Source organism: Colletotrichum acutatum, assembly GCF_030867785.1.
Source record: "Colletotrichum acutatum strain CBS 112980 chromosome Unknown BDZ83scaffold_24, whole genome shotgun sequence".
NCBI classification, from domain to species: Eukaryota; Fungi; Ascomycota; class Sordariomycetes; order Glomerellales; family Glomerellaceae; genus Colletotrichum; species Colletotrichum acutatum.
Genome location: NW_026849018.1, coordinates 33789 through 47625, shown reverse-complemented (window position 1 = coordinate 47625; position 13837 = coordinate 33789). Strand labels below are relative to the sequence as shown.

The following is a 13837-nucleotide window of genomic DNA, read 5'->3' as shown; positions in this document are numbered from 1 at the left end:
GCCACCAGCAGACAGCTTGTGCGATCGATACACGGGGATGTAAAGCAGAGTCGAGCCGTGTTGTCAACCTTTGTTATACACTAAGATATCTGCCACCGGATGGTCTGGAAGGAAGGGGATGTTGTAGGAAGGCGTTGGTTTATCCTGGGGCCCAAGGACATGGGTACTACGTCGGGCACAGATCTAGCCCGCGAACTTATGAGTTACAGATGTACAACTGAAGTTTCAATATACGTGATTAGACGAAGTAAAAAGACCTGAGACGACTTTGTCAGTCCAGGACGGTCGTTGATTAGGGAAAATCACGATGGTCTGGCAAGACTCCATCTCTTATTCACCGAGATATCACTTGGGATCATGACTATAATGGATGTAGCAGAGCAGATCCGAATAGCATCTATTTGTGTGGAAGTGCCTTGCCATAAGATTCAGTAAGAGGTGTAGTATCTTCGTGGCCAAGGCTAGAGGATGAGGTAGTTTACAAATGGAAAGGAAGTGTTGACTTAGTGCCTCTATCTCTATTGAAGGCTAGAACCTTGGGAGGATACGTACCCCCACAGCTTAAGGTAGCTTTCGGGTACTGAGGTACCTTGCAGCGGAATCCCCAATCTGGGGCATTGCACCTTATCGGGCCGCTTTACCTTGGGTACTTGCTACTTAGTGATCACTAACACCGGGCGCCATGTAGAGTGGCCTTGCTCCGTAGGTACATGGTAAGTAAGACTGGGAGCTCCATCTGCAACCTGGTCAATTCCTCGCCCAGGAATCCTTTTTGGCGACAGCTGTCTCCGTCTTGGACAAGACACCTAAATCTCAACGTTCTCGATCCGCACCTTACGAACCCGAGCTAACCTCCAACGGCTCGACGGATATCTGTTCTTGGACCCCTCCCCAGCGATTGCATAAGGCACCCGCCACACATTGCCAAAGCAATTTGCTGTCATCCACGGATATTCAGCCCGTGCTTCGTCGTTCCTCTCTAGCCTGAACGCCGCCACCCAACACCATCATACCGAGAGCCCTCCAAGACCGATCCTCGCGCGCGCGCACTCGAACCACCGCGTTTACCTTCATACCATGAGTCGAGATGCAGATGACTTGCTGCAAACCGAGACGGCCTCTGCCGTTGGCACGCGCTCCAGCGCGGACATTCGTCGAGCTATGATCGCGCCGAGGATGCAGTATCGAAGCCGACCTGTCTCTGTCGCTGTAGACCCCGTGTCTTTGGTCATGTCCGAGTGCATATCGATCACTTCTGCGATTCAAAAACATGCGCGATCACCCCATTCTTCCGTTTCGGCCATCTTGGGCGGAAGCCCAAACCCGATTCACCTGGGGCCCCCGAGTCCTTCACCGAGGGGTGCATCCAAGACACCAGGCACTGGACTCGGGATCGATGGTGCCCAGGACGTGGCCTCCGCCAACAGATGGGGCCTACGTGGAAAGAAGGGTCGCAGTATACAGGACAACCCTTTGATGGCCGGTTTTGGGAAGCTTCGTCATGAATTGGCCAGCGTTAGAGGTAGGACTCAAACTCGCTCTTTGCTGCACTGGCCTTTGCTACGCTGAGCTAGCCTTGCTAACCACGTTGCGCTCCAGACATACATTCATTCGACGCTCTGTTTCTCTTGAATCCGTTCCTCCAGATAATCCAAACGAAAGGCACGGCCGCGCCCATAACCATCCTCACTCTGGGAGCCCTACGCAAGTTCTTGGCGTACGGATTTATAAGCCCTGCATCACCGCGATTTGCCCTTGCCATGCAGTCCCTATCGGCAGCCGTCACTCGATGCCAATTCGACGGAAGCGACTCAGGACAGGTGGAGGTTGTTCTCCTGATGATTCTCCACCTGATGGAGGACATGATGTCGGGGCCAGGAGGCGACATATTGAGTGACGAAAGTGTTTGCGACATGATGGGCAGGGGGCTAGCAATTTGCTCGCAACCTCGATTTTCGCCCGTCCTCCGACGAACAGCGGAGGCGTCCATGGTTCGCATGTGCCAGATCATCTTTGAGGACGTCAAACACCTCGAGGTTGAGGCCGGAGACGAGTCCGACGCCCTCGACAAGCAAACAAGCGCGGACATGGACAGCGTCAAAATGGATCCAGCCGCGACTACTGCGCCAGGCTTGCAGGTGACAAGCCCTGAACCGAATGCGCGCCTGTCCACCTCAAGCTCGACTCCCTTGGACCCGAATCCACGATCTCGGGGAGGCTCAGAGTCGGGTGACAGCAAAGCCGACGCTGGCGCTGGCGGCGATGTGGAGGCCGACGGTGATGCAGATGGCGCAGAGAGTTCCGACTCTTTGGATCTCCGGCCCTACTCGCTGCCTTCTGTACGGGAACTCTTCCGGGTTCTGGTCAACTTCTTGGACCCCAACGACCGGCAGCATACCGACACTATGAGAGTAATGGCATTGCGCATTATTCACGTTGCCCTCGAGGTTTCCGGTCCCTCTATTGCGCGGCACCCTGCTTTGGCTGGGATAGCCGAGGACAGGCTCTGCTGCTATCTCTTCCAGCTTGTTAGGTCGGACAACATGGCCATCCTGCAAGAGTCGTTGATCGTGGCCGGCACGTTACTAGCCACCTGCCGCGGTGTGTTGAAATTGCAGCAGGAGCTCTTTCTTTCGTATCTCGTTGCGTGTCTTCACCCGTCGGTAGAAATACCGCGAGAACCAGGCATTGACCCGTCACTGTACGCCGGGATACCGCAATCCCCCAAGCTTGTCAAGCCACCCCCATCGCAGACCAGTAGCGGCCGCTCGACGCCAGTCCCAGTGAAGGATCGGCAAAAACTCGGTCTTGAGGGTGGTGCCAGGAAACCAGACGCACGACAGGCCATGGTTGAGAACATTGGTGTACTGTCAAGGATGCCAACGTTCATGGCTGAACTCTTCGTCAATTACGATTGCGACGCTGATCGAGCGGACCTGTGCGAAGATATGATTGGCCTTCTCTCGAGAAATGCTTTGCCAGACTCCGCAACTTGGAGTACGACGAGCGTGCCGCCCCTCTGCTTGGATGCACTACTCAGATACATCCAGTTCATCGCCGAAAGGCTGGACGAGGCCCCGGTTGTCGATGGCTATCCCGACGCTACGGAGCTACGTGAGCTAAGACGGAAGAAGAAGATCATTATCAAGGGCACCAGCAAGTTCAACGAGAACCCCAAGGGCGGCCTTGCCTATCTCGAGGCGCAAGGAATCATCTCCGACCTCAAGGATCCAGTCGCGGTCGCTAGGTTTCTCAAGGGAACATCGCGCGTGTCCAAAAAGGTCCTCGGCGAGTATCTCTCCAAGAAGGGAAACGAGGCCGTGCTAGAGGCGTTCATGAGCCACTTTGACTTTTCAGAGAAGCGAGTGGACGAGGCGCTCAGAGGACTATTGGAGACATTCAGATTGCCTGGCGAGTCGGCATTGATTGAGAGAATCGTTGTCTGTTTCGCAGACAAGTACTGCTTGAAGGCGAAACCAACCGAGGTCGCCAACGCGGATGCGGTCTATGTCCTGACCTACGCCATCATCATGCTCAACACGGATCAGCACAACCCCAACCTCAAGAGTCAAAAGCGTATGACCGTGGATGACTTTGCACGAAACTTGCGGGGCGTCAATGACGGCCAAAACTTTGCGCCAGAGTATCTTCAGGATATTTTCGACAACATTAGAACCAACGAGATCATCCTGCCTGATGAGCATGACAACAAGCATGCGTTTGACTATGCTTGGCGTGAGTTGCTCGTGAAGTCGGAATCGGTGCGTCCGCTGGTTCTGTGCGAGACGAACATCTACGATGCCGACATGTTCGCTTCAACGTGGCGGCCCATCGTGTCCACCCTTTCTTACGTATTCATGTCGGCTACGGACGACGCAGTCTTTGCGAGAATCGTCACTGGCTTTGACGAATGCGCCCGTATTGCGGCCAAGTACAAAAATACGGAGGCTCTCGATCAGATCATCTACGCACTGAGCCACATGACAACCTTGGCTACTGACATACCCTTCAACACCAACTTGAACACGGAGGTCCAAGCTGGCGAAAGCAGTGTCATGGTTAGCGAACTGGCAGTCAAACTTGGAAGAGACTTCAGGGCGCAACTGGCGACTCTGGTGCTATTCCGGGTTGTCACTGGCAGTGAGGAATTAATCCAGGATGGTTGGAAACATGTAAGTCAACATCCTCCTGGGTCATCATGGCGGAAAAACTAACGAACACTAGATCACCCGCATATGGCTCAACCTCTTCGTCAACTCCCTGGTTCCTCCCTTCTTTGCAGATTCGCCAGTTCTGGACATTGGTCCGATACCGCTGCACACACCCTCTCAAGTGATCGATCGTGCTGCAAAGGCTGTCGATACGGGCTTCTTTTCTGCCTTTACTAGCTACATTTCCAGCTACGCAGCAGACGATCCTCCAGAACCTTCGGACGAGGAACTAGAAAGTACCCTCTGCACCGTCGACTGTGTCAACTCATGTCATATGGGCAACGTCTTTGCCAACATCTCGTAAGTCGATCTGCCCCTGGCCAGGCACAAATGCTAATCAGAGTCGCGCAGAAAACTCTCCCCTCAAGACCTAGAGCCGCTGATTGACTCCCTGCTCAACGCACTACCTGAAGATAACAACCCAACGGTGATTGTTGTCAAGTCGGATAATGTACCAGCAGCAACCATGAACGGCCAAAAGCCTGTGCAATCAGGAGCTGTGTACGACCCTGCCATGGCCTATATCCTTGAGTTCAGCACGGTCCTGGCTCTTCGTGACCAGGACACAGTCCAGCTTATAGCAAAGAGAGTCATCGAAGCACTGCAGGCCGTGCTGCGAGATGCTGGACGGTACCACTACATTGTTGTCTCGAGGGCAACCTTCTATCTCCTCAAGCTACTCCGAGTCAGCTATGTATGCCTGCTCTTTACCCCTGACATGTTCGTTTTCTCATTGACTGTGTTACAGGCTCATGATTACATCAACGTCCCGGTACTGTTGCACACGATCTCGAGCTTCCCCAAGGAAGCATTGGCAAGAACTTCGACCATGGTGCTCCAGGGCTTGAGACTGTGCATTGACGAACCCAGTCCACTACGCAACGAGATCATGACTTCTCCGGACTTCTGGGCAATCATGCGAGCACTTACGGGACGCCCAGATTCTGCACCTCTCGTTTTTGACATCCTCGAGTTAGGTTGCGGAGGCACACCACCAGCTATCATTGCCGACAACTACGAGGCGGCCATCTCTCTCTTCGGCGACTTTGCGTCCGGGGCAGGTCGGATTGTCCTTGCAGAACGCAAGCTAGATGCTCAGCAGCGTAAAGCCCGAGAGGGGACGCACGACAAGACGACGTGAGTAATTCACAGGGCCTTTGCCATATTGCAAGTTACTGACGGCCAGCAGTGTCAATGAGGCAATCTCACGAGGTACCAAGGCGGTCAATAGCATTCACAATATGACAGCGCGCATACCTTTCTTGATGAAGCAGTCCCATCTTGAGAGTAACGAAGGTAATACTCTCCACCAGAACACATGAGTAACAACGACTAACGCAATGTTACAGCATGGTCCGCTTACTGGCTGCCTATTTTCCAAGCATTAACAACGCAATGTACAAACCCATGCCGCGATGTTCGCCTCCAGGCGTTCACGTCGCTGCAGCGATCCCTGCTCTCGCCTGAGCTCACTGACAGTGACCACAAGGAGTGGACGGCCATCTTTGGCGAGGTTCTGTTCCCTCTCATCCACAAACTTCTTAAGCCTGAAGTCTTTTCGTCAGACCGTGACGGCATGAGCGAGATGCGTGTTCAAGCTGCGTCCCTGCTGTGCAAAGTGTTCCTTCAATATCTTGTCCTCCTCTCAGAGTGGGACGGAATGCTGGATCTGTGGGTCAAGATCATTGACATCATGGATCGGTTGATGAATAGCGGTCAAGGCGACAGCCTGGTACGTTGATATGAAGAGTCCTGGGCCTTACAGGAGAAATTGCTAACAGTACATAGGAGGAGGCAGTTCGTGAGAACCTCAAAAACGTGGTGCTTTTCATGGCAAGCAGCGGCTTCTTAGTGTCTCCCAGACAAGACGCTTCGAAAGAAAAGCTATGGAACGAGACTTGGAAACGGATCGACCGTTTCCTTCCAGAGCTGAAGAGTGACCTGGCCTTGGAAGAACCAAGTAGTGGAGAAGAGCCGGCGCCAGCGGCTGGTACGACTGCCTAGAGGTAACTTCTCGTGAGGTGCCTGGGTGTGAATGCCGAAAGTTGAGGTGACTTTTTACGTGTACATATATGGCAACTGGGGGCAGCATGGGTTAGGTATTCATGATGGTCAAGATACTGGGCCATATCGGCATTTGATGCATGCAGTAGGATGTCACGTTGATGTCTACCCACAGGGTATCATTGAAAAGTGCTTTTTGTGAATGGACGGGGAAGTCAAAACGCAGTTGGGCTGCGTTATACGTATGTAATCGTGGCCAAGTGCAGTGTATCACCAAGATCCAGCATAGAATAGACAGACATTCTTTGTCCCTTCTACAAGCTTTCACGTCCTTGGCACAATAGTTTGAGAATACGAACACTGCGATGCTGCGAAGGCAGAGCTCTCGACACACAACACCACTTCTCCACAGCAGCTGCACGATGGGCCAAAAGTAACCTTATCTTTGAGAATGATAGCAAAACTGAGGGAAGAACGGCTGTCAAAAATGCAAAACATACAACACCAGGTATTCGCTGGTCGTCACCGACCCAACTACTAATCCGGCCCTCATTGGCTTATCTATGGGAGAGCGGACGGGATCCCGAGTTTTCCAATGGGTATGGTCGTATGTGACAATTGTAGAGCTGAATGTGTCTATATTCCCAGATGAGCTAGGTTACAGTCCCACAAAGAAGGCCATGAAGGATCCACCGGAGCCAGGGTAAAGATTTCTAGTCTAGCACGATACCATGCATCTTCTCAGGTGCTGGTCAATAGTCTACTTACTAGGTAGTTCCGATGTCGTGAAGAGTCAACAGAGATTGCTCAATAGTTGCGCAACAAGAATAAAGTGAAGCTGGTTGATAGCTTGATGTTGAAGTTGAAAGTGAGAGGTTGCGCGCGTCACTACGCAGGCCGCAAGGTACCCACATAGCCCGCGCCCAAGGTACACGCCTTAGGCCACTAAAACTTACCGCAACACTGTGCACAAGCCAATCTCAGTCTGTCACTCGACTTGAACATTTCCACCTCCCTCATCTTCCCTTTCACTCTTGTTTAGAGCCCGCCTACACAACCGTAGACATGGCTTCCGGTCTTCCCATCGCCACGTACGTGTCATTGCACTTCGACACGTCGGGCCATTGGCTGACCTTTTGTGCCACAGGGTATACGTACGAAATCTTGAGGAGCGCGCCAAAGTCGACCAGCTGAAGGATGCGCTGCTACAGATCTTCTCCGATTACGGCAATGTAATTGATATTGTCGCCAAGACGAATCTCAAGGCAAAGGGCCAGGCTTTTGTCGTCTTTGACGATCCCGAGTCTGCGCGCAAGGCCATCGAGGAGGTTCAGGGATTCGAGCTTTTCGAGAAGCCTATGCAGCTGGCTCTAGCCCGGACAAGGAGCGACGCGACTGTGAAGTCGGTAGGCAACGACGACGAGTTTGAGCTTCACAAGCGCCGCCGCCTGGCTGAGAAGGGTACCTCCATTTCCCCGTTTATGCTACCTTCCCTCGCTGCTTTGAACCAGAACGGCTTGCTGACGCTACCCTCTCATCACCAACAGACAAGAAGAAGGCGCTCGAGGCTGCCGAGGAGCAGAAACGTCTCAAGAGACCTGGCCCCGGCGGTGCGGCGGCAACAGATGCTCGCCCTGCCAAGGCTGCCCGTGGAACTGGTCTCAAGTCCACTAATCCCTCCACTACAGCTGTTATTCCCGACGAATATCTGCCCCCGAACAAGATTCTCTTCGTACAGAACTTGCCCGACGACTACGACATCGAGGCTGTCACCAGTATCTTTGGCCGTTTCGAGGGTTTCCGTGAAGTCAGATTAGTGCCTGGACGCCGCGGTATTGCCTTTGTAGAATACGAGGGTGAGCAGGGTGCCATTACGGCCAAGGAGAACACGGCGGGCATGGTGCTGGGGGACACGCACACAATCAAGGTCACATACCAGCGCCAGTAAGATGGTCGATGGAGATGAAGGCATTAGCCTCAATTCTGTTAGCATGTAGAGAGGTAATAAATGTGTTCCTGAAGGGTACTAATGTTTACAACGAGTGCGTACCCAATCAAAGCTACCTTAGTCTAACAACACCACGCACGACGCATGCTTGATCGCCACCTCTCAATACGTGCCGCAAGGACTGCTTAGAAAATAACGTCGTTGTCTTCCTCCGCAGCGAGAAGGTCGCCGGGGCCTGACGTGTCCCCCTTCTCTTCTGCTGCCCGTGCGGCCTTTTTGGCCTTGATCTCGGCGTCTGCGGCAGCAGTGTCTCTCTGTTTCTTTCCGGCAACCTGCAGTGCACTGTGAGAACTTGCCATCAAGATCCAATGGCTCTCTACGTACCTTTTTGAGTCTGTAGAACTCCTCTCTGTCAAGTTCGTCCAGCTCCGAGTTAATGTCTGTAGTCAAAGTTAGTTAAGATTTCCCAAAGTCAGGTATACAACATACACTTGATCGTGTTTTCTGTCCTGGGAATGATAACGTGCTCGCTGGTGAAATGGTCAGTGGGGAATCACCAAGATGATCTCGCAGGCATCTTACATGGCGTTTACTGCAAGATATTAGTCAGTGGCTAAGAGTTCGGCATTGGTTCAAGTACATACCACGTCGATTGACGACCTTGATAACCTCATCCAAAATAACGAAAGCAGTCTTGGCACTGTTAGCGCTTCTGCAATGTCCACTGGAGACGCAGCTGACGGCGGCGTACCTGGAGACTGGCGAGCTCGACCAGAGCTTCAACAGCACGGGCATATGTCTCGCGACAACGCTGCACCTGCTGACCACCCTTGCCCAAGCCCGTGAGGCCGAAATCATTGTTTCCTTCAGTTACGTAGCTCTCGAATGCCGGCAGTAAAACACCGGAAACGTTCTCCTGCTTGGTACGCACGCGGAAGCGAGCTGACCGGGCCGACTCCTGGATCTGGTATCCGATATCACCGCCCACAGCGTAAGTGACCTCGGCCAAGGAGAAGGAAGCAATCTGCATCACGCGTCCCATCTTTCTCTTCGCCTCGTCGATACGTCTTGTAATCTCTGTTCAGAGCGCAGTCACATCGGTCAGCGCACATTCGTCTCGTACGGGAAGCGACAATGCCAACCTCGGAATCGCCTGTATCGCGGAACAAGTCAGTGGACCAAGTCATACTGCAAAATACAGGCCATTGCATACGTACTTGGTCAAGGCCTCGCTCTTTCTTTTCAACAGACTGTGGCCAGTCTCGGCGCCTTTGAGCTTGGCCTTCATGATACCCAGCGACTGGCGCGTGGGGAACACCGCTTCTCGGTCCTACACAGATGCATCGACATATTAGAAAGCTCCGTGGTCGACTCTGAATGATGTAGGAGGGCTTCGGCCTACAGGAGCACCCGACATGATGATAGCTGATTGAAACGGGCGATGGTATAGTTTGGACTTGGAATCGAAAGAGGATCGAAGGGGAGGTTCGAGACGATCCGCGCGGCAGCGAAGAGCGGAGGCAGTTGGGCGCAAGACGGTCGTCCACGATACAGTCGGCAAGGAGGAGCTGGAGATGTTGTTAGGCGGCTTTTGGCTGCTGTTGCGTCAGTGCTCAGAGCCGGTTCAGCGATGGGACCCCAAGGTGGAAGTACCTACCTCAAGCGGCTCCCCCCAGAGATGGAGTCGGGTACCTGGTGTAAGGTAGGTGGATCGCTGGCGATTAGTAGTCCACTGATAAAGCTTGAAAGTGGGCTCTCTTTATCCGCGCGGAAGAGTCTCACGGTCGCTAAAGCCGCGCTATATCTTCATTGCGATATCCTTGTATCGGTGGCTGAGATTCCCGCTCAGCTTATCCCAATAGCCGAGCGTCAACCCAAAAATCCAGGACGGGGCGCATGCAAGAAAAAGTACCTTGGTTGGTTGACCTTGCCAGACTGCATCATAAAGGACCGGTCTGTCGCCTAGTTCGCGCCATGATCATCTTTTGAAATCGCGCCCCCGGAAGTTGCGAATTCGTCCCCAACGCGACCTGCACACGGCGAAAAAGGCGCTCTCTGCGCTCGAGCTGTCAGTCTCTTGGTCACTCATGGCCCCCGGGCAAACGGCCTGAACCAATATGCCTGCTCCCACGCTTCTCAACGGCTCTCAGAGGCGGCCGGAACTGCACCTCGTTGTATGCGCCGCCTATCCTCCTACTTGCCCTATCTGCCTTGCCAGTGTTAGAGATAGAAGCTGATAATACCTGATAGAGCGACGAGGACTCCGTGTACGAACAGGACATCCTGCGAAACCCGGGAAGCATCAAACCGTGGCTTGCCTACATTCAGTTCAAGTCTCAACATGGAACCGTACACGAACGCGCTTTCGTGCTCGAGCGAGCCTGTCTCCAACTCCCCCGGTCTTACAAGCTATGGAAGATGGTAAGTCGCGAAGAGCAAGCCAGCTCGCGGGCCACCGCCGCCGATTGCTAATTGTACGGGTAGTATCTTGCCTTTCGCACCAAACACGTTTCGAAGCTGAATGCTGCCATTTTCCCCGCCGAGTACCGAAAGGTCAACGCCTTGTTCGAGCGCGCGCTCATTCTGTTGAACAAAATGCCTCGCATCTGGGAGCTGTACCTGAAGTTCTTGCTTCAGCAGCCGCTGGTCACGACCACCCGACGCACTTTTGATCGAGCCCTTCGCGCCCTGCCGCTTACCCAGCACAATCGAATCTGGGCCCTCTACAAGCCTTTCATCAACTCTGCCGCAGGAATCAGCGCCGTCAAGGTGTGGCGCCGCTATATGCAGATACATCCCGAGGACGCCGAAGACTTCATCGAGCTCCTTGTACAGGTCGGCTTCTACACTGAAGCCATCAAGAAGTACATGGACATCCTCAACAATCCGCGCTTCACTAGCAAGCAAGGGAAAGGGCACTATGAAATGTGGAGCGAAATGGTGGACTTGATGGTCGAGCACGCGGCGGAGATCGAAACCGGCCACGAAACGGGTATTGACGTTGACAGGATCGTCAGAAGCGGCATTGTCCGGTTCGCCGATCAACGAGGGAAACTCTGGTGCGGCCTAGCGACTTACTGGATCCGACGAGGCAGCTTCGAGCGCGCCAGGGATGTGCTCGAGGAAGCCATCACCACGGTTATGACGGTCAGGGACTTCACGCTTGTTTTCGATTCTTACACCGAGTTTGAAGAGTCCATTATTGGAGCTTTGATGGAGGTAGCCTCGGACCGTGCCGACAACGGTATCGTGGACGAGGAGGCAGATTTCGAACTCGACATCCGGATGATGCGGTTCGAGCAACTCATGGACAGACGTCCATTCCTTCTCAACGACGTGGTCCTGCGCCAGAACCCCAACAACGTGTCTGAGTGGGAGAAGCGAGTAGCGCTCTGGGGCGACAACCATCTCGAAGTCGTTCAGACATACACAGCCGCCATCGCCACGATACAACCGAAGAAAGCTGTCGGGGCCTTCCATCAGCTTTGGGCCAATTACGCCAAATTCTACGAGCGTGGTGGTGACATACGCAATGCGCGCATCATCATGGAGAAAGCCGTCAAAGTCCCATTCAAGTCCGTTGCGGAACTAGCTGATATGTGGATTGAGTGGGCCGAGATGGAGTTGAGGAACGAGAACTTTGACGATGCCGTACGAATCATGGCCAAGGCTGTCCAGGCGCCGAAGAGATCCACAGTCGACTACTTTGACGAGACGCTATCGCCGCAGCAGCGTGTGCACAAGAGCTGGAAGCTGTGGAGTTTCTACGTGGACCTCGTGGAAAGTGTCAGCTCTGTGGAGGACACACGAAAGGTCTACGAGCGCATTTTTGAGCTGCGAATCGCGGCACCGCAGACAGTGGTCAATTATGCGAATTTGCTGGAAGAGCACCAGTACTACGAAGAGTCGTTCAAGATTTACGAACGTGGCCTGGATCTCTTCAGCTACCCGGTTGCCTTTGAGCTGTGGAATCTCTACCTTACAAAGGCTGTTGATCGCAAGATCGGTATTGAGCGCCTGCGCGACCTTTTCGAACAGGCCATTGAAGACTGCCCACCCAAATTCGCCAAGGTCATCTACCTCATGTACGGCAACTTGGAAGAGGAGCGGGGCCTCGCGAGGCACGCTATGCGCATCTACGAACGCGCAACGCGTGCGGTGGCGGATGAGGATCGGGCAGATATGTTCAACTTCTACATCACCAAGTCAGCATCCAACTTTGGCCTGCCATCGACGAGGCCAATCTACGAAAAGGCCATTTCCACTCTACCCGACAACGAAGCGCGGGACATGTGCTTAAAGTTTGCCGACATGGAGAAGCGCCTTGGCGAGATCGATCGGGCGAGAGCCATTTACGGTCACGCGTCACAGTTCTGTGATCCACGCACCAGCCCAGCTTTTTGGACCAAGTGGGAGTCATTCGAGGTGCAGCATGGCAACGAGGACACGTTCAAGGAAATGCTCCGTATCAAGCGAAGTGTGCAGGCGCAGTACAACACGGACGTCAATTTCATCGCGTCGCAAGCGCTTGCGCGTAGTCAGCGGAGACCGGAGGACTCGGGCGATGCCGAGGTGGACGATGCCATGGCGGCACTTGAGCGACAAGCAAGAGCACCAGCCGGGTTTGTGGCTGCCAGCGACGCTACCAAAATGAACAGCACTTTGGAAGCGCCGCCAGCGCCGGCGAACCCGGATGCTATCGACATTGACGACCTTGACGAGTAACATGTATCAATTTCTCCGGCCTGGCGGTGGTTGGCTGGTTTTAGGTAATAGCATACAGACAGCAGGACCCCTAGAATACTTTTCCGTTCCCCGGTCCTTCCATTCAATCCAGTTCATTCCCCAATGTTCTCCCGTCCATAATATGGCTGATTTGTTCCACAGCATCGCATGTAGTGGTCTGGCTAGGCGTCCTACTCCATGCAGCGAGCGTGAAAGCGTTTCCCATACCACGCCGTACGTCTGCATGAGACATCAGTGTATCAGTGACTACTTCGCGGGCGTCTTGGTATAACCCTTCTCTGTGTGCTTCTCATGGAACCCCGAGGCGTAATTGCGGTCGACATGGCCATCACGGGAACCCGGTGTGGCGTAGATGGAACCCTTGCGCTTTTGGAAGCGGCTTGGGGGGACCTTGGATGCGTCTAGTAAATGAAGCACATCAGTCAGTATCCAAAGGGCTCGCAGACTTCAAAGGACACTGCCAGGACTCACCCCACTCGTCAGTGCTAGCTCTTCGATCTGTGGGCGAGGATGACAGTGCAACGGCGGGTTCTCCGTCGAGTGCGACTGGCGAGCTGCCGACCTCGGTCGGGATGCTCTGGGTTCTATCTTGTTCGTCTGATACGGCGTGTAAGCGAGATTCACATGCGCGGCACATGGACGGGGACGCCTACTTGACATGGTGATGGTTGATAGACTGGATGGTGTGAGTACGGTTTGCTCAGTGACGGGTCTTACAAAGACTTTAGAAGATGAGTTGTGTAGGGTGGTGGCTGATGAAGACGTTGTTTGAGGGTATCGTGGTGTCGCTGGTTAGGTGGGCGAGTGGAGAAGTTGAACAAAGGAGTGGGAAAGGGAATTTGGGAGGGGGACAGACGTGAGTTTATGAAGGTCCAGGCCTCGCGATTGCTTTCTGAACAGCAGCCCACGGTTGGGTAGCATGGATGAG

At 53.7% G+C, this 13837-nt stretch overlaps 5 protein-coding genes across 5 annotated transcripts; 3 read left to right on the top strand and 2 right to left on the bottom strand.

Moving 5' to 3' along the window:
• Positions 1 to 1077: 1077 nt before the first annotated feature.
• On the top strand, positions 1078 to 6215 carry BDZ83DRAFT_572299 (Sec7 domain-containing protein; the record flags this gene model as incomplete). The annotated part of the gene is made up of 8 exons (XM_060504488.1): positions 1078 to 1522; positions 1600 to 4172; positions 4225 to 4511; positions 4563 to 4905; positions 4960 to 5348; positions 5401 to 5507; positions 5561 to 5943; positions 6000 to 6215. The coding sequence occupies 8 exons, from the start codon at positions 1078 to 1080 to the stop codon at positions 6213 to 6215; spliced, it is 4743 nt and encodes a 1580-aa protein (XP_060367452.1).
• A 989-nt stretch (positions 6216 to 7204) lies between these two features.
• BDZ83DRAFT_612656 (RNA recognition domain-containing protein) lies at positions 7205 to 8242 on the top strand. Its single transcript, XM_060507721.1, has 3 exons — positions 7205 to 7306; positions 7363 to 7676; positions 7763 to 8242. Exons 1-3 carry the CDS (start codon positions 7281 to 7283, stop codon positions 8161 to 8163), a joined length of 741 nt encoding a protein of 246 aa, XP_060367451.1. The 5' UTR covers positions 7205 to 7280; the 3' UTR covers positions 8164 to 8242.
• BDZ83DRAFT_612646 (ATP synthase subunit D) lies at positions 8243 to 9983 on the bottom strand. The gene is made up of 10 exons (XM_060507720.1): positions 9821 to 9983; positions 9566 to 9758; positions 9381 to 9493; positions 9306 to 9316; positions 8915 to 9240; positions 8808 to 8856; positions 8746 to 8755; positions 8653 to 8693; positions 8548 to 8603; positions 8243 to 8495 (listed from the first exon to the last, which is right to left on the bottom strand). Exons 2-10 carry the CDS (start codon positions 9578 to 9580, stop codon positions 8349 to 8351), a joined length of 768 nt encoding a protein of 255 aa, XP_060367450.1. The 5' UTR covers positions 9581 to 9758; positions 9821 to 9983; the 3' UTR covers positions 8243 to 8348.
• Positions 9984 to 10280: 297 nt separating this feature from the next.
• BDZ83DRAFT_572396 (pre-mRNA-splicing factor SYF1) lies at positions 10281 to 12888 on the top strand (the record flags this gene model as incomplete). The annotated part of the gene is made up of 3 exons (XM_060504501.1): positions 10281 to 10337; positions 10414 to 10584; positions 10648 to 12888. 3 exons carry the CDS (start codon positions 10281 to 10283, stop codon positions 12886 to 12888), a joined length of 2469 nt encoding a protein of 822 aa, XP_060367449.1.
• A 267-nt stretch (positions 12889 to 13155) lies between these two features.
• Positions 13156 to 13569, bottom strand: BDZ83DRAFT_749951 (uncharacterized protein; the record flags this gene model as incomplete). The annotated part of the gene is made up of 3 exons (XM_060513849.1): positions 13156 to 13310; positions 13381 to 13506; positions 13563 to 13569. The coding sequence occupies 3 exons, from the start codon at positions 13567 to 13569 to the stop codon at positions 13156 to 13158; spliced, it is 288 nt and encodes a 95-aa protein (XP_060367448.1).
• Positions 13570 to 13837: the final 268 nt, after the last annotated feature.